The sequence below is a fragment of the Salvelinus alpinus genome, chromosome 2 (assembly GCF_045679555.1).
Source record: "Salvelinus alpinus chromosome 2, SLU_Salpinus.1, whole genome shotgun sequence".
NCBI classification, from domain to species: Eukaryota; Metazoa; Chordata; class Actinopteri; order Salmoniformes; family Salmonidae; genus Salvelinus; species Salvelinus alpinus.
In genome coordinates, this window is record NC_092087.1 from 23090649 (window position 1) to 23114113 (window position 23465).

General features: G+C 41.9%; 1 protein-coding gene across 5 annotated transcripts; it reads right to left on the reverse strand.

Moving 5' to 3' along the window:
• Positions 1-382: 382 nt before the first annotated feature.
• Positions 383-23046, reverse strand: LOC139557032 (opioid growth factor receptor-like). Of its 5 annotated transcripts, none has more exons than XM_071371359.1 (9): positions 22909-23046; positions 18442-18477; positions 17921-17986; positions 15561-15599; positions 15348-15402; positions 15193-15271; positions 13370-13436; positions 2120-2268; positions 383-1971 (listed from the first exon to the last, which is right to left on the reverse strand). In XM_071371359.1, the coding sequence occupies exons 3-9, from the start codon at positions 17945-17947 to the stop codon at positions 1686-1688; spliced, it is 702 nt and encodes a 233-aa protein (XP_071227460.1). In that variant the 5' UTR covers positions 17948-17986; positions 18442-18477; positions 22909-23046; the 3' UTR covers positions 383-1685. The 5 variants fall into 5 exon arrangements, with proteins under 5 accessions (XP_071227460.1, XP_071227441.1, XP_071227477.1 ...); XM_071371340.1 differs by lacking the exon at positions 22909-23046 and adding an exon at positions 19003-19766; XM_071371376.1 differs by lacking the exon at positions 22909-23046 and adding an exon at positions 19541-19756.
• Between the last annotated feature and the right edge of the window lie 419 nt (positions 23047-23465).

A 23465-nucleotide genomic window follows, 5' to 3' on the forward strand; every position in this document is an offset into this window, starting at 1 on the left:
GCCTCAGCCTTAAAATGCTTTTGGGAAACCGGGCCCAGATCACACAGTTCTACCAAGATAGTTACCGGTAATAAAATATATATCTATAAAACAAAATGAGCTGTCGTTTTTTATTAAATGTTAAATGGTTATGCTATTTATACCTACACTAAGCAGTGGTTAATATAGTACACAATTGTCATACTTGAGTAAAGGTAAAGATACCTTAATAGAAAATGACTCAAGTAAAAGTGAAAGTCAAATCAGTAAAATACTACTTGAGTAAAATTCTAAAAGTATTTGGTTTTAAATATACTCAAGTATCAGAAGTAAATGTAATTGCAAAAATATATAACAAATACTTTCAAATTCCTTATATTAAGCAAACCAGACGGAACCATGACATTTTTTTCTGTTTTTATTGACGGATAGCCAGGTGCACACTCCAACACTCAGACATCATTTACTAACGAAGTATGTGTTTAGTGAGTCAGAGGCAGTAGGGATGACCAGGGATGTTCTCTTGATAAGTGCGTGAATTGGACCATTTTCCTGTCCTGCTAAGCATTCCAAATGTAACGAGTACTTTTGGGTGTCATAGAAAATGTATGGAGTGAAAAGTACATTATTTTCTTTAGGAATATAGTGGAGTAAAAATATAAATTGTAAAATAAAGTACACATACCCCCAAAAACGACTTAAGTATTACTTTAAAGTATTTTTACTTAAGTACTATACACCACTGATACTACGTATACATAAGTCAATTATAATTTCATTATACTTTATTAAAATATCAAAATCTTCCCCTTCCCCTTTGCTTTTATGCCCTCTGGTTTCTGGTTGCTTCACAATCTACCTATTTGGATGAATACACTCATCTTATTCATATCTCCACTGTTACATTAAACACCTATTTAATGTTCAGATACTATTGCTTTTCTCTGGTAGGAGGATTCTTATTTGTTTTACTGGTGCTCTCCGAAACTGTTTTGGTAATTTCCCCAATTCTAGGCTTTTTGGCGCGGCAGCTCTTTGGTGCATCTCTGGTTCTGGCTTTATTAACCTTGCTCTGGGGTACCTTATGAGGAGATAGCTCTATGGCTGAACCCTCAGTGGTCTGAACCTGGCTCCGGGATGGGTCTTTAGGACATGGGTCTATGGTTGGACCCTCAGTGGTCTGAACCTGGCTCCGGGATGGGTCTTTAGGACATAGGTCTATGGCTGGACCCTCAGTGGTCTTATCCGGCCTCTGGGATACCTCTTGAGTAGATTGCTCAATTGCTGAGCATTCGGTCTTTAACTGAATCAGTGAAACATCTTTATTAAGTGGCTCGCTCTTTCACTGAATTGTTCTTGCCTTCTGAATCTTTAGTGGGTGCACTCTCTATTTTCTCATTTCCGTGATTATTTAAAACATCTTTGGTGGGGGACCGAGTCTTTACATTACCTTGGGCAGTATGTGAGTGCCCTGTAGAGCGAGTAGCTACATACTTTGGAACATCTTCATAATGCCTAATTGATGCACGCTCAGGGGCCAAATCATCATTTTTGGGGGAAACCAATCTTGGAACAGGGTGCCGAAAGGAATCAGCTGTGCTAACAATAGCATTGCGAGGAATAGATAGGTCGTCACTGACATCTCTGTCATCTCAGTAGTTACCATGCTGGTAATGGCCTGCCATTGTTTGCCTATTATCTGAGAATTATTCTCCATTTGAGAAAGTCATCTGGATCTTCTTGGGGCACCACACAAACTCATGTTTGGGCTCATAGTGCTTGTAGGCATACTCAACTAGATCCCTGCGCTCTTGCTTATCAATGACAGCAAAGATGAAGTAGTTGAGCACGCTCTCCTTCACATTGTACAGCTTGCCTTTGACAAGAGTTTCCTCCAGGAAGAAGCGGACGAGTGGGGCCTGGTAGTGGGGGAACCCCAGAGTGCCCAGGCACTTCAGGATGCGGGTGATGCGCAGGTTGTTGTGTGTGTTTCTGTCATGAACGAAAAAACACAAGAACAACAAAAATACAAGGATACTGTTATTCTCAGAAGGTTAATTTGAAAACTGAAATTGTAGCTATTATGTATCACAATCACTATAAAATAACAGTTAAATGACCCAATGAAGAAATTGCTAACCTGTCCAGGTTGTCAAATCTCTTATGCCAGTTATTAGCACGTCGCACTTCCCCTGTTGTGTCATTTGACAGCTGGATGCCGTAGAAGTCCAGCATGAGTTTGTAGGACTTGACCAGCCTCTTCTTCGCAGTTTCATCTTGAAGGAAAGCCTGAGGAAGAAGTAGATTGTCATTCAGAACAATTATGAACAAATTATATTTTCTAAGCCCACCAGTCAATAGATGACATACAGGTAACTGACAAAATAAAGCAAATACCAGCATAGTTTTTTTGGTACATAGTGTCTCCGCCATAATTTCCTATGACTGAAAACAGCTTCTGGACATCAGAACAGCGATCACTAACATCAATTTGGATGAACATTTCTACTTCAACGAGTCGGCAGCTCTGGATGTTCTGCTTCCTCCGGACTAGGCCCTAATCTCCGGGACTCGAAAGAAGAAGCGATGGCGGAAGGCAAGGAGGCACTTTGACAAGATTATATCGGCGAGCTAGTAAACCACCTGTACTCTCCGTTCTATTGGTGAACGTACAGTCACTAGAGAACAAACTGGACGAGCTCCATTTGAGACTATCCTATCAACAGGACCTGGAAAACGGTAATATTCTATGTTTCTTAGAGTTATGGCTGAATGGGGACAAGGATAATATACATCTCTCTAGTTTTTCTATGCATCGTCAAGACTGGACGACAGCCTCAGGTAAGACGAAGGGAGGAGGGGTGTGTCCATTTGTCAACAGCAATTGGTGAGCGATCTCTAATGTTAAGGAAGCATCAAATCTTTGCTCGCCTGAGTTACAATAACTCATGATAAAATGCAGACCATACTATTTACCATACCATTTTTTTGTAGCTGTCTATTTACCACCACAAACCGATGTTGGCACTAAGACCGCACTCAACCTGTATAGGGCCGTAAGCAAACCAGAAAATGCACATCCAGAGGCGGCGCTTCTCGTGGCCAATGATTTTAATGTAGGGAAACTGAAATCCCTTTTACCAGCAAGTCACATTGCAACTAGAGGCGACAAAACTCAAGATCACCTTTACTCCACACACAGAATCGCATGACCATACGTACAGACCCCAACCAGAAGCCATGGATTACAGGCAACATCCGCACTGAGCTAAAGGCTAGAGCTGCCACTTCAAAGAGTGGGACACTAATCCAGGCGTTTATAAGAAATCCCGCTATGACCTCCAACGAGCCATCAAACATACAAAGCGCCAACACAGGACTAAGATCAAATCCTACTACGCCAGTTCTGGCGCTCGTTGGATGTTGCAGGGCTTGCAAACTATCACAGATTTCAAAGGGAAACCCAGCCGAACTGCCCAGTGAAATGAGCCTACCAGACGAGCTAAATGCCTTCTATGCTCGCTTCAAGGGCAAGCGACACTGAACCTGACAAAATTGAATGGGCCTATTTATATAATGAATATAAATTCGGAGGGCAGAAATGGTTAAATATTAAAGCATTAGACCTCTCACTAAAGGCATCAGTCTTACAAAAGTTATACTTAAATCCGAACTGGTTCTCTAGTAGATTAGTAACAATGTCTCACATCATGTTCAAGAATGGCCTTTTTCCCTTTATTCAGATTACCAGCTCTTTCGGTTATTTGAAAATGAAACAAGCCATAGAAAGTTGGTTGCAATTTCAGTTAATCCACCAGAAAACTAATATTATGGTTAAACTCAAATATACTCATTGATAAAAACAATAATCTTTGTAAATTATATCATAAATAGGACTGGTGGAGTTGTGTCACACATTCAGCTAACAAAAATATATGGAAATGTCTGCTCGACCCAAAATTACAACCAACTAACTGCAGCATTACCGCAAAAATGGAAGAGACAAGTGGAAGGCGGGGAAAGTAGGGAACTTGTCTGTCGGCCCTGCATTAAAGACCAAAATTGGTTAAAGGTGTGATAAATAAAAAGTATACCAGCTACATTTAAGGACCAATAAATTGACAGCTGTGCCATATAGATTGCAAAATAGTTGGGAAGAGATTTTCGATGTTCCGATTCCATGGCACATTGTTTATGAACTGATACACAAACCGATGCCGGATTCAAAACTTAGAGTTTTTCAATTAAAATTATTTACCTGGAGCTAACTCTGCAAATAGCACTGCATGGTGATTTGAAAAGTCATAGTCAATTGATCAATAATATAATAATACTCTTAGCAAAAATGTTCAATTTACAATCTGTAGAAACTATGAGAATAGAAATGTTCAGAACTTTTGTGAAACATCACAGTACAGTTGAAAAATAGAAGGCAAACAGAAATAAAAACTGGATGGTCTTCAGAGATAGATGGGCGAGGTTGAGAGTAGCTGAAGGATGGGACTAAAACAAACAAAAGATACAGTAACTATTGTAAAATATAATGTGTCTGAAAAATGTATTTAGTATGTATAAGCTGGAAGTAGAAACCTAAGTGTTGTTGTCCACTAGTTTTCTCCAATTAGGGGAGGGGTGGTAGGGTTAGGGAAAAATATTAAAGGAAAAAAATATATATATATAAAAAAATATATATATACAGTGGAGCAAAAAAGTATTTAGTCAGCCACCAATTGTGAAAGTTCTCCCACTTAAAAAGATGAGAGAGGCCTGTAATTTTCATCATAGGTACACTTCAACTATGACAGACAAAATGAGAAGAAAAAAAATCCAGAAAATCACATTGTAGGATTTTTTATGAATTTATTTGCAAATTATGGTGGAAAATAAGTATTTGGTCAATAACAAAAGTTTATCTCAATACTTTGTTATATACCCTTTGTTGGCAATGACAGAGGTCAAACGTAAGTCTTCACAAGGTTTTCACACACTGTTGCTGGTATTTTGGCCCATTCCTCCATGCAGATCTCCTCTAGAGCAGTGATGTTTTGGGGCTGTTGCTGGGCAACACGGACTTTCAACTCCCTCCAAAGATTTTCTATGGGGTTGAGATCTGGAGACTGGCTAGGCCACTCCAGGACCTTGAAATGCTTCTTACGAAGCCACTCCTTCGTTGCCCGGGCGGTGTGTTTGGGATCATTGTCATGCTGAAAGACCCAGCCACGTTTCATCTTCAATGCCCTTGCTGATGGAAGGAGGTTTTCACTCAAAATCTCACGATACATGGCCCCATTCATTCTTTCCTTTACACGGATCAGTCGTCCTGGTCCCTTTGCAGAAAAACAGCCCCAAAGCATGATGTTTCCACCCCCATGCTTCACAGTAGGTATGGTGTTCTTTGGATGCAACTCAGCATTCTTTGTCCTCCAAACACGACGAGTTGAGTTTTTACCAAAAAGTTATATTTTGGTTTCATCTGACCATATAACATTCTCCCAATCTTCTTCTGGATCATCCAAATGCTCTCTAGCAAACTTCAGACGGGCCTGGACATGTACTGGCTTAAGCAGGGGGACACGTCTGGCACTGCAGGATTTGAGTCCCTGGCGGCGTAGTGTGTTACTGATGGTAGGCTTTGTTACTTTGGTCCCAGCTCTCTGCAGGTCATTCACTAGGTCCCCCCGTGTGGTTCTGGGATTTTTGCTCACCATTCTTGTGATCATTTTGACCCCACGGCGTGAGATCTTGCGTGGAGCCCCAGATCGAGGGAGATTATCAGTGGTCTTGTATGTCTTCCATTTCCTAATAATTGCTCCCACAGTTGATTTCTTCAAACCAAGCTGCTTACCTATTGCAGATTCAGTCTTCCCAGTCTGGTGCAGGTCTACAATTTTGTTTCTGGTGTCCTTTGACAGCTCTTTGGTCTTGGCCATAGTGGAGTTTGGAGTGTGACTGTTTGAGGTTGTGGACAGGTGTCTTTTATACTGATAACAAGTTCAAACAGGTGCAATTAATACAGGTAACGAGTGGAGGACAGAGGAGCCTCTTAAAGAAGAAGTTACAGGTCTGTGAGAGACAGAAATCTTGCTTGTTTGTAGGTGACCAAATACTTATTTTCCACCATAATTTGCAAATGAAGTCATAAAAAATCCTATAATATGATTTTCTGGATTTTTTCCCCTCATTTTGTCTGTCATTGTTGAAGTGTACCTATGATGAAAATTACAGGCCTCTCTCATCTTTGTAAGTGGGAGAACTTGCACAATTGGTGGCTGACTAAATACTTTTTTGCCCCACTGTATATACATAAAACATATATGGGCTATTGGAAATGAAGCATACAATTACATCAATGGAAGCCACAACGTATCTGCAATATTAAAGCTGATCTACCCCCCCCCCCCCCCCCCTAAAATAAAACTGAACTATGCATCAGAGCACCAACTGTTCCGGATGACGGTGTGATCTTGCTCTCCGTAGCCAATATGTGTAAGACCTTTAAACAGGTTAATATTCACAAGGCCTGATGGAATACCAGGACACGTACTCAGAGTATTCACTGACCAGTTGGCAAGTGTATTCTTCGCTGACATTTTTAACCTCTCCCTGACCCAGTCTGTAATACCTACATGTTTCAAGCAGATCACCATAGTCCCTGTGCTCAAGTACACCAAGGAAACCTGTTAAAATGACTATCGCCCCGTGGCACTCACATCTGCAGCCATGAAATGCTTTGAAAGGCTGGTCATGGCTCACATCAACACCCAGACACCTTGGACCCACTTATAACTTATTTTGTACATAATGTTGCTGCTACGGTCTCTTATTACTGAAAATAACTTCTGGACATCAGAACAGAGATTACTCACCACGAACATTGAAGAAGCTTTTTTCTTTAACTAGTCCGACGAGAAGGATATACTGCTTTCCCGGGAACAGGCCCAAATCCCCGTCATTTGTGTTAAGAAAAGATGAAGGAGAAGAGGGCGCAGGTCGGGCTGCCTTTTCGTTGGCGAGCGAGTAAACTCCCACTGCCATCCGTTCTACTTGCTAACATGCAATCATTTGAAAATAAAATTGATGACCTACGATTACGATTACCCTACCAACGGGACATTAAAAACTGTAATATCTTTTTTTCACCGAGTCGTAGCTGAACGACGACACAGACAAAATAGAGCTGGGGGGATTTTCCATGCACCGGCAGAACAGAGAAAAAGACACATCTGGTAAGACTAGGGGTGGGATGTGTGTCTTTTTGTTAATGGTGCGCAATGTCTAATATTAAAGAAGTCTCAAGGTATTGCTCGCCTGAGGTAAAGTACCTTATGATAAGCTGTAGACCACACTATCTACCAAGAGAGTTCTCATCTATATTATTCGTAGCAGTCTATTTACCACCACAGACCGATGCTGGCACTAAGGCCGCACTCAACCAACTCTATAAGGCCATAAGCAAACAAGAAAATGCTCATCCAGAAGCGGCGCTCCTAGTGGCCGGGGACTTTAATGCAGGCAAACTTAAATCAGTTTTACAACATTTTTACCAGCATGTCACGTGTGCAACCAGAGGGAAAAAAACTCAAGACCACCTTTACTCCACACACAGAGATGCATACAAAGCTCTCCCTCGCCCTCCATTTGGCAAATATGACCATAATTCTATCCTTCCAATTCCTGCTTACAAGCAAAAACATAAGCATAAGGAAGTACCAGTGACTCGCTCAATACGGAAGTGGTCAGATGACTCGGATGCTACGCTACAGGACTGTTTTGCTAGCACAGACTGGAATATGTGCCGGGTTCCATCCAATGGCTCCAATGAAGTCATCGGCTTTATCAATAAGCGCATTGACAATGTCGTCCCCACAGTGACTGTACGTACATATACCAACCAGAAGCCATGGATTACAGCCAACATCCGCATCGCGCTAAAGGCTAGAGCTGTCGCTTTCAAGGAGCGGTACACTAATCCGGACGCTTATAAGAAATCCCGCTATGCCCTCAGACGAACCCTCAAACAAGCAAAGCGTCAATACAGGATTATGATTGAATCCTACTACACTGGCTCTGACGCTCGTCGGATGTGGCAGGGCTTGAAAACTATTACGGACTACAAAGGGAAACCCAGACGCGAGCTGCCCTGTGACGCGAGCCTACCAGACGAGCTAAATGCCTTTTATGGTTGCTTCGAGGCAAGCAACACTGAAGCATGCACGAGACACCAGCTGTTCTGGATGACTGTGTGATAACGCTCTCGGTAGCCGATGTGAGCAAGACCTTTAAACAAGTCAACATTCACATTGATCGCTGAGCTGTAGTCAATGAACAGCATTCTCACATAAAGTGCCTTGCGAAAGTATTCAACGACCTTGGCATTTTTCCAATTATGTTGGAACCTGGAATTAAAATATATTTTTTGGGGGGTTTGTATCATTTGATTTACACAACATGCCTACCACTTTGAAGATGCAAAATATTTTTTATTGTGAAACAAACAAGAAATAAGACCAAAAAACCAGAAGATTTGAGCGTGCATAACTATTCACCCCCCCCAAAGTCAATACTATTGTAGAGACACCTTTTTCAGCAATTACAGCTGCAAGTCTCTTGGGGTATGTCTCTATAAGCTTGGCACATCTAGCCACTGGGATTTTTGCCCATTCTTCATGGCAAAACTGCTCCAGCTCCTATAAGTTGGATGGGTTCCTTGCTGGTGTACAGCAATATTTAAGTCATACCACAGATTCTCAATTGGATTGAGGTCTGGGCTTTGACTAGGCCATTCCAAGACATGTTAATGTTTCCCTTAAACCACTTGAGTGTTGCTTTAGCAGTATGCTTAGGGTCATTGTCCTGCTGGAAGGTGAACCTCTGTCCCAGTCTCAAATCTCTGGAAGACTGAAACAGGTTTCCCTCAAGAATTTCCCTGTATTTAGCGCCATCCATTATTCCTTCAATTCTGACCAGTTTCCCAGTCCCTGCTGATGAAAAACATCCCCACAGCATGATGGTGTTCTTGGAGTGATGGGAGGTGTTGGGTTTGTGCCAGACATAGCGTTTTCCTTAATGGCCAAAAAGCAAAATGTTTGTCTCATCTGACCAGAGTACCTTCTTCTATATATTTGGGGAGTCTCCCACATGCCTTTTGGCGAACACCAAACATGTTTGCTTATTTCTTTCTTTAAGCAATGGCTTTTTTCTGGCCACTCTTCCGTAAAGCCCAGCTCTGTGGAGTGTACGTCTTCAAGTGGTCCTATGTACGGATACTCCAATCTCTGCTGTGGAGCTTTGCAGCTCCTTCAGGGTTATCTTTGGTCTCTTTGTTGCCTCTCTGATTAATGCCTTCCTTGTCTGATCCGTCAGTTTTGGAGGGCGGCCCTCTCTTGGCAGGTTTGTTGTTGTTCCATATTCTTTCCATTTCATTGTGCTCCGTGGGATGTTCAAAGTTTCTGATATTTTTTTAGAACCCAACCCTGATCTGTACTTCTCCACAACTTTGTCCCTGACGTGTTTGGAGAGGTCCTTGGTCTTCATGGTGCCGCTTGCTTGGTGATGCCCCTTGCTTAGTGGTGTTGCTGACTCTGGGGCCTTTCAGAACAGGTGTATATATACTGAGATCATGTGACATATCATGTGACACTTAGATTGCACACAGGTGGACTTTATTTATTTAATTATGTGACTTCTGAAGGTAATTGGCTGCAACAGATCTTATTTAGGGGCTTCATAGCAAAGAGGGTGAATACATACACACACACCACTTTTCCTTTTGTTATTTTTTTTATTGTTCGGGAACAAGTAATTTTTTTCATTTCACTTCACCAATTTGGACTATTTTGTGTATGTCCATTACATGAAATCCAAATGAAAATCCATTTAAATTACATGTTGTAAAAACGGCAAGGGGGGTGAATACTTTTGCAAGGCACTGTAGTTGTGAATGTCAATTGAACGCTGAGCTGTAGTCAATGAACAGCATTCTCACATAGATGTTCCTTTTGTCCAGGTGGGAAAGGGCAGTGTGGAGTGCGATTGAGATTTTTTCATCTGTGGATCTGTTGGGGCGGTATGCAACTGGATCCTGGATGGGCCGCCCCAGGTGGTAAGGGTAGGCAACAACACGTCTGCCATGCTGATCCTCAACACTGGGGACCCTTAGGGGTGTGTACTTAGTCCCCTCCTGTACTCCCTGTTCACCCACGACTGCGTGGCCAAACACGACTCCAACACCATCATTAAGTTTGCTGACAATACAACAGTGGTAGGCCTGATCACCGACAACGATGAGACAGCCTATAGGGAGAAGGTCAGAGAACTGGCATTGTGGGGCCAGGACAACAACCTCTCCCTCAATGTGAGCAAGACAAAGGAGCTGATCATGGACTACAGGAAAAGGTGGGCCGAACAGGCCCGGGTGTCCACATCACCAATGAACTATCATGGTCCAAACACCCCAAGACAGAAAAGATTTGGCATGGGCCCTCAGATCCTCAAAAAGTTCTACATTGAGAGAATCTTGACTGGCTACATCAACACTTGGTATGGCAACTGCTTCACATCCGACCACAAGGCACTACAGAGTGTAATGTATACGGCCAAGAACATCACTGGAGCCGAGCTCCCTACCATCTCGGACCTCTATACCAGGCGGTGTCTGAAGAAGGCCCTAAAAATTGTCAAAGACTCCAGCCACCCAACTCATAGACTGTTCTCTCTGCTACCGCACGGCAAGGAGTACCGATGCACCAAGTGTGGAACCAACAGGACCCTGAACAGCTTCTGCACCCAAGCAATAAGACTGCTAAATAGATAACCACATAGCTTCTGGACTATCTGCATTGACTCCTTTTTGCACTCACACATACTTACACCGACACTCCAACACATACACACACTCACTCACATATAACATGTACAGTTGAAGTCAGAAGTTTACATACACTTAGGTTGGAGTCATTAAAGCTAGTTTTTCAACTACTCCACAAATTTCTTGCTGACAAACTATAGTTTTGGCAAGTCGGTTAGGACATCTACTTTGTGCATGTCACAAGTAATTTTTCCAACAAGACAGATTATTTAACTTATAACTCACTGTATCAAAATTCCAGTGGGTCAGTTTACATACACTAAGTTGACTGTGCCTTTAAACAGCTTGGAAAATTCCAGAAAATTATGTAATGGCTTTAGAAGCTTCTGATAGGCTAATTGACATCATTTGAGCCAATTAGAGGTGCACCTTTGGATATATTTCAAGGCCTACCTTCAAACTCTGTGCCTCTTTGCTTGACATCATAGGAAAATCAAAAGAAATCAGCCAAGACCTCAGAAAAACATTTGTATACCTCCACAAATCTGGCTCATCCTTGGGAGCAATTTCCAAACGCCTGAAGGTACCACGTTCATCTGTACAAACAATAGTACGCAAGTATAAACACCATAGCACCACGCAGCCGTCATACCGCTCAGGAAGGAGACGCTTTCTGTCTCCTAGAGATTAATGTACTTTGGTGCGATAAGTGCAAATCAATCCCAGAACAACAGCAAAGGACCTTGTGAAGATGTTGGAGGAAACAGGTACAAAAGTATCTATATCCAGAGTAAAACAAGTCCGATATCGACATAACCTGAAAGGCCGCTCAGCAAGGAAGAATCCACTGCTCCAAAACCGCCATATAAAAGCCAGACTATGGTTTGCAACTGCACATGGGGACAAAGATCATACTTTTTTGAGAAATGTCCTCTGGTCTGATGAAACAAAAATAGAACTGTTTGGCCATAATGACCATCGTTATGTTTGGAGGAAAAAGGGGGAGGCTTGCAAGCCGAAGAACACCATCCCAACCGTGAAGCACGGGGGTGGCAGCATCATGTTGTGGGGGTGCTTTGCTGGACTGGTGCACTTCACAAAATAGATGGCATCATGAGAAAGGAAAATGATGTGGACATATTGAAGCAACATCTCAATACATCAGTCAGGAAGTTAACCTTGGTCGCAAATGGGTCTTCCATATGGACAAAGACCCCAAGCATACTTCCAAAGTTGTGGCAAAATGGCTTAAGGACAACAATGTCAAGGTATTGGAGTGGCCATCACAAAGCCCTGACGTCAATCCCATAGAACATTTGTGGGCAGAACTGACAAAGTGTGTGCGAGCAAGGAGGCCTACAAACCTGACTCAGTTACACCAGCTCTGTCAGGAGGAATGGGCCAAAATTCACCCAACTTATTGTGGGAAGCTTGTGGAAGGCTACCCAAAATGTTTGACCCAAGTTAAACAATTTAAAGGCAATGCTACCAAATACTAATTGAGTGTATGTAAACTTCTGACCCACTGGGAATGAGATGAAAGAAATAAAAGCTGAAATAAATAATTCTCTATACTATTATTCTGACATTTCACATTCTTAAAATAAAGTGGTGATCCTAACTGACCTAAGACAGGGAATTTATACTCGGATTAAATGTCAGGAATTGTGAAAAACTGAGTTTAAATGTATTTGGCTAAGGTGTATGTAAACTTCCGACTTCAACTGTACACACAGGCATACTGTCGCCACACACACACTTACATACTAATCACATACGCTGTTGCTACTGTATATTATCTATCCTGTTGCCTAGTCACTTTACCTCTACTTATATGTACATATCTACCTCAATTCCCTCGTACCACTGCACATCGACTCGGTACTTGTACCCCCTGTATATAGCCAACTTATTGTTACTCATTGTGTATTTATTCCTTGTGTTACCATTTTTCTATTATTATTTTAATCTCATCTTGTCTCAGCATTGTTGGGAAGGGCCCGTAAGTAAGCATTTCAGTGTTAGTCTACACCTGTTGTTCATGAAGCATGTGACAAGTAACATTTGATTAGATTCGATTGTGCGTTGGGCCACCACGAGCCGCCATAACATCTTCAATGCTCCCTGGCATAGATTTCACGTGTCTGAAACTATATTGGAGGGATGCGACACCATTCTTCTATGAAAAATTCCATAATTTTTGTGTTTTGTTGATGGAAAACGCTTTCTCAGGCGCCGCTCCAGAATTTCCCATAAGTGCTAAATCGGGTTAAGATCTGGTTACACACACACACTTTAAACCTCCTATTCTCCTTTGAGACCCCTCCTTCAAAGTCACTGAGATCTCTTCTAGCCATGTTAGCCAAAATAATGGGCAACTGGGCATTTTTATACATGACCCTAAGCATGATGGGATGTTAATTGCTTAATTAACCCAGGAACGACACCTGTGTGGAAGCACCTGCTTTCAATATACTATGTATCCCCCATTTACTCTTGTATTTCCTTTATTTTCGTAGTTGCCTCTATGTAAATGCAGTATGTAGAGAACATTTCCTTGCTCAAAGAAACTACTAGAAGTACCTCAATTTCCTTTTTGGTGAGTTCCTTGGCTTGATTATTCATTCCTGGTTCTTGAAGAGGGAACAACCTAAATGAAATATTTGTTTAAAAAATATATACATATACAGTACAGCATATATACAGTGGGGAGAACAAGTATTTGATACACTGCCGATATTGCAGGTTTTCCTACTTACAAAGCATGTAGAGGTCTGTAATTTTTATCATAGGTACACTTCAACTGTGAGAGACGGAATCTAAAACAAAAATCCAGAAAATCACATTGTATGATTTTTAAGTAATTAATTTGCATTTTATTGCATGACATAAGTATTTGATCACCTACCAACCAGTAAGAATTCCGGCTCTCACAGACCTGTTAGTTTTTCTTTAAGAAGCCCTCCTGTTCTCCACTCATTACCTGTATTAACTGCACCTGTTTGAACTCGTTACCTGTATAAAAGACACCTGTCCACAACCTCAATCAAACAGACTCCAACCTCTCCACAATGGCCAAGACCAGAGAGCTGTGTAAGGATATCAGGGTTAAATTGTAGACCTGCACAAGGCTGGGATGGGCTACAGGACAATAGGCAAGCAGCTTGGTGAGAAGGCAACAACTGTTGGCGCAATTATTAGAAAATGGAAGAAGTTCAAGATGATGGTCAATCACCCTCGGTCTGGGGCTCCATGCAAGATCTCACCTCGTGGGGCATCAATGATCATGAGGAAGGTGAGGGATCAGCCAGAACTACACGGCAGGACCTGGTCAATGACCTGAAGAGAGCTGGGACCACAGTCTCAAAGAAAACCATTAGTAACACACTACGCCGTCATGGATTAAAATCCTGCAGCGCACGCAAGGTCCCCCTGCTCAAGCCAGCGCATGTCCAGGCCCGTCTGAAGTTTGCCAATGACCATCTGGATGATCCAGAGGAGGAATGGGAGAAGGTCATGTGGTCTGTTGAGACAAAAATAGAGCTTTTTGGTCTAAACTCCACTCGCCGTGTTTGGAGGAAGAAGAAGGATGAGTACAACCCCAAGATCACCATCCCAACCGTGAAGCATGGAGGTGGAAACATCATTCTTTGGGGATGCTTTTCTGTAAAGGGGACAGGACGACTGCACCGTATTGAGGGGAGGATGGATGGGGCCATGTATCGCGAGATCTTGGCCAACAACCTCCTTCCCTCAGTAAGAGCATTGAAGATGGGTCGTGGCTGGGTCTTCCAGCATGACAACGACCCGAAACACACAGCCAGGGCAACTAAGGAGTGGCTCCGTAAGAAGTATCTCAAGGTCCTGGAGTGGCCTAGCCAGTCTCCAGACCTGAACCCAATAGAAAATCTTTGGAGGGAGCTGAAAGTCCGTATTGCCCAGCGACAGCCCCGAAACCTGAAGGATCTGGAGAAGGTCTGTATGGAGGAGTGGGCCAAAATCCCTGCTGCAGTGTGTGCAAACCTGGTCAAGAACTACAGGAAACGTATGATCTCTGTAATTGCAAACAAAGGTTTCTGTACCAAATATTAAGTTCTGCTTTTCTGATGTATCAAATACTCATGCAATAAAATGCAAATTAATTACTTAAAAATCATACAATGTGATTTTCTGGATTTTTGTTTTAGATTCCGTCTCTCACAGTTGAAGTGTACCTATGATAAAAATTACAGACCTCTACATGCTTTGTAAGTAGGAAAACCTGCAAAATCGGCAGTGTATCAAATACTTGTTCTCCCCACTGTATATACATACACACATACACGCATTTTAAGGAATTGTATTATAACAATTAATATTCTAAATAAAAATAATTGAAAGCCCATATAAATGTAAAGGAAACTAACCATTGGATGTATGAGTGAACTCTTTCCAGTTTTAAATATTGCCATTTCCAATTATTGTGATAGTCCTCAATGAAGACACCTAATCAGAGCAAAGGTTACAGTAAAAAAGTATTGTCAAATCTAAACTGCACTTAAAGAAACAGTAAATACATTACCATCAGGGGAGGAGGGTATTTGTTCACGGTAGAACTGTAAATTAGGCATATCATCCTGAGGGGGAAAGAGCAATGCAAATTCAGAAATGGGGATATTTCTCAGAGAGTTGTATCAAAACACCACAAGAATTATAGAGGAATTGGATAGTGAAATGATTACTTAAATCATTCAGTTTTTCCATGTATTACACAAGGGAATGAGAACTTATTTACTTGTTGTTGCCCGCCGAAGTACAAGTTTGATCTATGCTCCTGTGGAAACAAGAACCAAGTGCTAAAGACTGTACCAGCTCTGACTACACTCTTAGAAAAACGGGTTGAAAAAGGGTTCTTTGCGGAGGAATAGGGTTCCACCAAGAACTGTTTTCATCTAAAGAACCCTTTTAGGAAGACGAGGGTTCTTTGTAAGGTAAAGGGTTCTACCTAGAAACTTTAACATCCTAAGAACCGTTTTTGGAAGAAAGGGTTCTTTGATGGTTACTTGGAAGGCAAGAAGGCTTCTGTCAATTAGGTTAGTATTGTGGAGTAACTAAAACGTTGTTGATCCATCCTCAGTTTTCTCCTATCACAGCAATTAAACTCCATAACTGTTTAAAAGTCACCATTGGCCTCATGGTGAAATCCCTGAGCGGTTTGCTTCCTCTCCGGCAACTGAGGGGTTGGGTTGGTTGATAAACCATCCAATGTATAATTAATAACTTCACCATGATCAAAGTGATATTCAATGTTTGCTTTTTGAAATTTTACCCCATCTACCAATAGGTGCCCTTCTTTGTGAGGCGTTGGAAAACCTCCCTGGTCTTTGTGGTTGAATCTAATTTTGAAATTCACTGCTCGACTGAGGGATCTTACAGATAATTGCATGTGTGGGGTACAGAGATGAGGTAGTCATTGAAAATCACGTTAAACACTATTATTGCACACAGTCCATGCAACTTATTATGTGACACATTTTTACTCCTGAACTTATTTAGACTTGCCATATCAAAGGGTTTGAAAACTTATTGACTCAAAACATTTCAGCTTTTCATTTTAATTATATATATTCTTTTACATAATTCCACTTTGACATTATGGGGTATTGTGTGTAGGCCAGTGACCAAAACATCTAAATTTAATCCATTTAAAATTGAGGGTGTAAAAAGTAAAGGGGTTTGAATACTTTCTGTATTGCACCCGTTACTGAGATGGTTGTTCCAGTTTAGATTATTTAAGTAGTCTCACCTATCAATCTTCCCTACCCTGGAAATCATTCTGAAAGCATGTTTTGGGTGATTAAAAGTTTAACTTGTTAGATATACTCACTCTGGCTGGATTCAAATAGGAATTACATATCACTTTGCAAGCCAGCATGATGTGACTTGCAGCCTGATGTGGTCTGTAAACCAGGAGTTTTGGTCTGTAAACCAAGGTATAACTAGGCCCTCAAAGAAAGGCCTTGTGATACTGTATTGATTGTCATAAAGAGTTTAATTGTAAAGCCTAATACGGCTGGAGGAACCATTCATAGAATGCTCTAGGAATAACCTTCAGATGATAAAAGGGTTCTTGGTAGAACTATTTAGCAGCCTTGAGGTAGGTAAATGGTGGCGTATTCCCTGTCTTCTCTCTGGCAGTGGCGAGAATGATGGAGAACTACAGGCTACGTGTGTGGACTGCGGAGGCCTGTCGGACGCTTGACCACTTTGGCCAATCAGAACGTAGAAAAAAACATCTAAATTCATGCTGTGTCTGCCTTGAAGTTCAGAAAACTCCACGGACCCCCTTTGCGCAGTGGAACACAGAACGATATGTGACCACTTGGTTACGGCGACACTGTTCTGCCAAAGACACTCAAACCAGAGTGGCCACCACAAAGCCCAAGGAGCCTGAACCTCTGGAAGTTGCTGTAGCCCTCCTTGGGATATTTAGCCTCTATTGGCTATTGAGACGCTGGGCCCGTCGTAGCTTGGTATGCCAGGGTGGGAAATTGGAAATGTGAATTGGGCTAAGTTAGAGGTAACAATGCATGTAGGTTATAGTTTATTGAGATGTATCAATACAACACACCAAAAGCTTGATTTTATGACTGTTTAAAAATAAATGTCCTACAATTCTACGTAGTAATGTTTTATGTTCACTACTTGGTCATTCTAACCCTAATCTAGCGCACCTGATTCTAATAATTAGCTGGTTTATAACATCAGGTTACTTACTGGGGTTGGAGTGAAAACCTACAGGAGGGTAGCTCTCCAGGAACAGGGGTTAGAGAGCGCTGTTCTATAATGATAGGTTATTCAATAGGCTACATCTGTAGGTACAAACTTTGATTTAGGAAATGATGACTGTCATTAACTGTTTTTTTTGTTTCTCCCTCACCTAAAAGAATTGCACTACACCACTACCTATGGGGACAAACTGAAGAATCCTATGTGGTTCCACTCAGCACCTTTTTTTTCTAAGAGTGTATGATTAACAGCAATAGAACTGCATTAGGATTGATAATGCAGCCTGCGGCACACCATCATTATCAGGTGGATTTATATGAAATAGCATAAATTGTGTAAGATTGTGTTAAGAGAATAATGACTTACTGGATAATCATGCCTGTACTTTTGCATATCCTTTGCTGCACTTTTGAATCTGTTAAACCTGTGTGACTAAAAACACATTCACTTCATGAGTTCATAAAATGGCAGTTATGGAAACACCTGACCTAAACAATACTGATAGGCCCACGTTTGAGCTCATGCAGTATGTACAGTGAAACAAAAACTTGGAAGGAACATTTCACTAGCTGCATAGGCCGGCAATCATTCTACTTGGCTACTGACATAGGCCTATAGCAGACTTTATCAGTCATATCCATTTTATGTATCTAGAAGTTAAAGATAGAGATCTTCACATAGACAGACATAATACATCAGTATTCCTAACCCCTTGGCGGAGCTTTGATTGGTGAGCAATAGCTTTAGGCTACTCAATATGAGATGCAATGTTGTACAAATGAAATAATGGTTAAATAAATATAATATATAATATATTGTATATTAAAATATATTATAAATGTTGTCCCAAAACCCTGATTCTCAATGTATCAGAACATAACACTTACTTCTTGCAACCAACCGGTGTACTGGTGTACCCACTCCTGAGGAAATACAACAGTGAAAATGAGGTACAAAGAACAGTAGTGAATCATAATCTGCTGAGGTCTTAAAATTATCTGAAGATTTGGGCATATGACAGAGCACATGTATAAGCCATTGAGCCAAGCATTTGAAATGATTTGTGTCTGAAAATTCTAAAGTATTAGTTATTAATATTCTGTTACCATTATTCTAGGCCTACATTAAATGTAAATTTTGCTTTGGAAAATTAAATATTTTATCTGTATTTTATGGTGCCAATAAGATACTTTTAATGATAGGCTACAGCCCTCAACTCTGGACCTCAAAGCCAGTTCCACTGCATTTTTCCAATGTTCCCTTCGAATCAGGGACTGACTTAGACCTGGGACACCAGGTGGCTGCAGTTAATTATCAGGTAGAACAGAAATCCAGCAGGTTCCGGACCTCATAGGGGAAGACCCCATGGGCTACAGTATTCTAAAACTCATCTGCTGAGAGTCCACACAAAGAAAATGTGATCAGGGCCTAGGGGCCTGTGTACGGACATGTTGGGACTTTTGACGACTGGTTTCTTTGTTTGGAGGATCCTCCCATGTCGAGTCGTACTCGCAGTAGTACTCATCCGTGTCTTCAACATCATATGACCTAGCTGACCTGTGAACCCGAAGCTCAACTGCTCCACTGGGAAGGGATTCTGGACTCCCCACTCCTCCACTGGGAAGGGATTCTGGACTCCCCACTCCTTGAATAGGAAGGGATTCTGGACTCCCCACTCCTTCACAGGGAAGGGGTTCTGGACTCCCCACTCCTTGAATAGGAAGGGATTCTGGACTCCCCACTCCTTCACCGGAAAAGGATTCTGGACTCCCCGCTCCTTCACTGGGAAGGGATTCTGGACTGTCAGGATCATTTGGCAAGATACATCTCCCTGTACGTTCCAAAAACCAAGTAAAACAATTTTCCACGATCGATCTCCAGGGTAAGTAGGAGAGAACTGGAACCAGGAAAAATGGACACAGCCGTAAAATCCCGCGACGCATTCTAAAAAGTTGTCTCAATTTAGTAAAGCATTTTACTACTTACTGCTCAGGCCAGCTCTCTTCCTATTATCATTGGACGCCCACTAACTCTGCCGCGCCCTTGCCCTAATAACAAAATAATGTACTCTGTAGCCTATTGAAAATGTTCTAAAGGTTAACAAAGATTGATTTATGATTGACTAATCCACGAGAGCCACCACGATATCTTGCATTCGGATTCGGAGAATGTCTGTACAGTTTCACTTTTGTGTTTTACTACGTCATGTGCCTCCACCAGCATTTGCAAGAAGTCATAAACACCAGCCAATCCAGTTTACAGCTGAGTGATATGTGTTTGGTACGCTATCCTTGATACAATGAAAATAGTTAAGAAAAATAGAATAATGAAGTAAGCTTAATGCAACATCTTTTTGAGTGCAAACCCATTACACCTTTTTGTTGATATGGGTTTGGTCAAATGACTCACTGGAGTCATGTAAGCCTAGCTATTTGTAAAGTGAAACATACCTAACAGTTGTAACTATTTTACCAGACTTGATCTGGTTTTGTTCTATTTCCCCCCTCACTTAAATTATAGGCTTAACATTTTCAGTTTAAAAAAAATTATGCCTTTGATGGGCCATATTGTAGGCCTACCACCTACATGATTATTGCTCTGTGTTGAACATCAGCTCCATCTATAGGCCTAACCTACTTTTCAACATAAAAGTGAAAAGATGTCATTATTGCAGTATACTCAAAAGAATTTGAGTTAGTCCACACTTTCACTGGGGTACACATCCAGCCGCCTTCTCCCACTATAAGTATGTAATGATAACACATTATGGTGTTGTTTCCTCTACGTCATTCTGTTGACATGGTCTGCAGAGGCAGCATTAAACAGATGTGAACATGATACAAGAGTTAACCTTAGTACTAAATTATCAGAAGGCCTACAAAGACAGAGACTGGAGAAGGGACAGGTCCTGGAGCAGAGAGAGGGAGAGAGAGAGGGACAAAAACAGAGACAGGAGAAGGGACAGGTCCTGGAGCAGAGAGAGGGAGAGGGACAAAGACAGAGACAGGAGAAGGGACAGGTCCTGGAGCAGAGAGAGGGAGAGAGAGGGACAAAGACAGAGACAGGAGAAGGGATAGGTCCTGGAGCAGAGAGAGGGAGAGGGAGAGAGAGAGGGACAAAGACAGAGACAGGAGTAAGAGCAAAGAAAAAATAAATAAACAAATCTGATGTCCCGGAGAATGATAAACCTGCAGAGCTGGAAAGTGATTAAAACACATCATAATGTCTTACTTTTGTGGACCACTTGTCTCTGTAGTAACTCAATCACCCTGTGACTTTCAACTGTAAATGTAAATCGATGTTATTGGGAATGTTTTTCAACATGACACCAGCATATGGTCTCACAAGGGGTCTGAGGATCTCATCTCGGTACCTAATGGCAGTCAGGCTACCTCTGGCGAGCACATGGAGGGCTATGCGGCCCCCCAAAGAAATGCCACCCCACACCATGACTGACCCACCGCCAAACCGGTCATGCTGGAGGATGTTGCAGGCAGCAGAACGTTCTCCACGGCGTCTCCAGACTGTCACGTCTGTCACATGTGCTCAGTGTGAACCTGCTTTCATAGTGGCGAATTTGCCAATCTTGGTGTTCTCTGGCAAATGCCAAACGTCCTGCACGGTGTTGGGCTGTAAGCACAACCCCCACCTGTGGACGTCGGGCCCTCATACCACCCTCATGGAGTCTGTTTCTGACCGTTTGAGCAGACACATGCACATTTGTGGCCTGCTGGAGGTCATTTTGCAGGGCTCTGGCAGTGCTACTCCTTGCACAAAGGCGGAGGTAGCGGTCCTGCTGCTGGGTTGTTGCCCTCCTACGGCCTCCTCCACGTCTCCTGATGTACTGGCCTGTCTCCTGGTATCGCCTCCATGCTCTGGACACTACGCTGACAGACACAGCAAACCTTCTTGCCACAGCTCGCATTGATGTGCCATCCTGGATGAGCTGCACTACCTGAGCCACTTGTGTGGGTTGTAGACTCCGTCTCATGCTACCACTAGAGTGAAAGCACCGCCAGCATTCAAAAGTGACCAAAACATCAGCCAGGAAGCATAGGAACTGAGAAGTGGTCTGTGGTCACCACCTGCAGAACCACTCCTTTATTGGGGGTGTCTTGCTAATTGCCTATAATTTCCACCTTTTGTCTATTCCATTTGCACAACAGCATGTGAAATTTATTGTCAATCAGTGTTGCTTCCTAAGTGGACAGTTTGATTTCACAGAAGTGTGATTGACTTGGAGTTACATTGTGTTGTTTAAGTGTTCCCTTTATTTTTTTGAGCAGTGTATATTCCCGCGACCCCTTAAAATTCTCCCGCGACCACCAGTATTTGCAAGAAGTCATGTGGCCAGTGTTGAGGTAAATCATTGATATAAGCCTAATGATATGATCGCGTGGAATACATTTGTAGTTGTAAACAGTTTGGAAGTGTGTAGGCCTAACTAATGAGTGGTGAACATGAAATAGTAATCTGTAGTTGTAAACACATTCTCAAACATGTAACTGATGTATTATGAACATGAAAAAAACGAATGTGTAGTTTTAATCGCATTGGCCATCTTGCAACTTAATATTTGCAAGCAATAATTGCATCTGTTCACCTGCTCATTTGAATTTTGTGCTCTCAGACTTTTGGCAGTACTTAAGCGCCCTACTGTGACAAAAATAACATTAGATTTTTTTATCATCAAATCCACAAGGCTATCTATGCTTTGTTTAATGCACTTAAATCAAACTTAAACATACCAAAAACCATTTAGTCCAATCAATGTTGATAAATATCATGTGGCTGTTCATGGTCCTGATTTCTGTGTGTGTGTGCGTAGGCACGCAAGTAAAACATTATTTTTTTAACTTACTCCACTTGTAGACTAATTGAATGTCAATGCCATCCTCCTTTCTTTCATGTTGGCAAAATGGTCTATGGCTCTGTCATACAGTACACTTTTAGTTTTTGTTGTCATAGGCTACCTAACTAAAATGCTTGCTACTAGCCTAAGTTCCTCAAATGGGCAACAATGAACCAGCTAAGTTAGTGAGTTAGATAGCTAGTTAACGTGAGCCTACTAGGCTACATCTAGGCTACATATTGAACTTCAATCGTCTCAGGCCAGTGGTACAACATATTCATTTATGGTTAGATAATAGTCATTGGCCTGTACAGAGAATTAAGTCAAAACCTCAAGTCCAAATCCCCATCTCCATCCATGGTTTAGGAAATGGACGATTTAGCAAGCTAGCTACTGCAGGACATCAACACAAGCTGACCATAAACAGACACGTTTTTCTGAAAATTACGTTTTGCTTAGGAAGTGATTTGATTGGTCTGAAGACAAATCCAAACTGGCCTACCTTGAGGGGTGTTTCGCTGCGCCAGGACAACCCACAGATGAGTTCAGCTCAACGCTGATTGGCAAATTATTTTAATCAATCAATAAAATGCTATGGCGGCAACATGTCTAGACATCTTTTGGTCCAGACAGCTTCATATACATGGCCTACACATACTGAGACAGAGGGGCGCTGTTTCCCTCACTCGGATGATATCTCCGTTGAGATTCAACAACTTGCGAATTGACCGAAAATTATGAAACACAGAGAGATGAGAGAGAAATGATTATATCATTTTTATTCGTCAAATATTTTGGAATTCCTGGCTTGGCATACATGAATACACGCCACTGATGCACACAAGATGGTAGATCTCCAGGAAGAGGGTAAGGTAGCACTGTTGTAACCTATGTAAGTACTAGCTAGTATTCCTTGGTGCGGACCATAGCAAAATTCCCTTTTGCAATGGAAAACTAGGTAGTCCCTTGCAGTTTCAGTCCATTTTCATTCTGTTTGGTGCCTAATGAATACGACCCTGTACTGTCTCCAGCCAAGTCCCAGGCTTTTGTGGGCACACT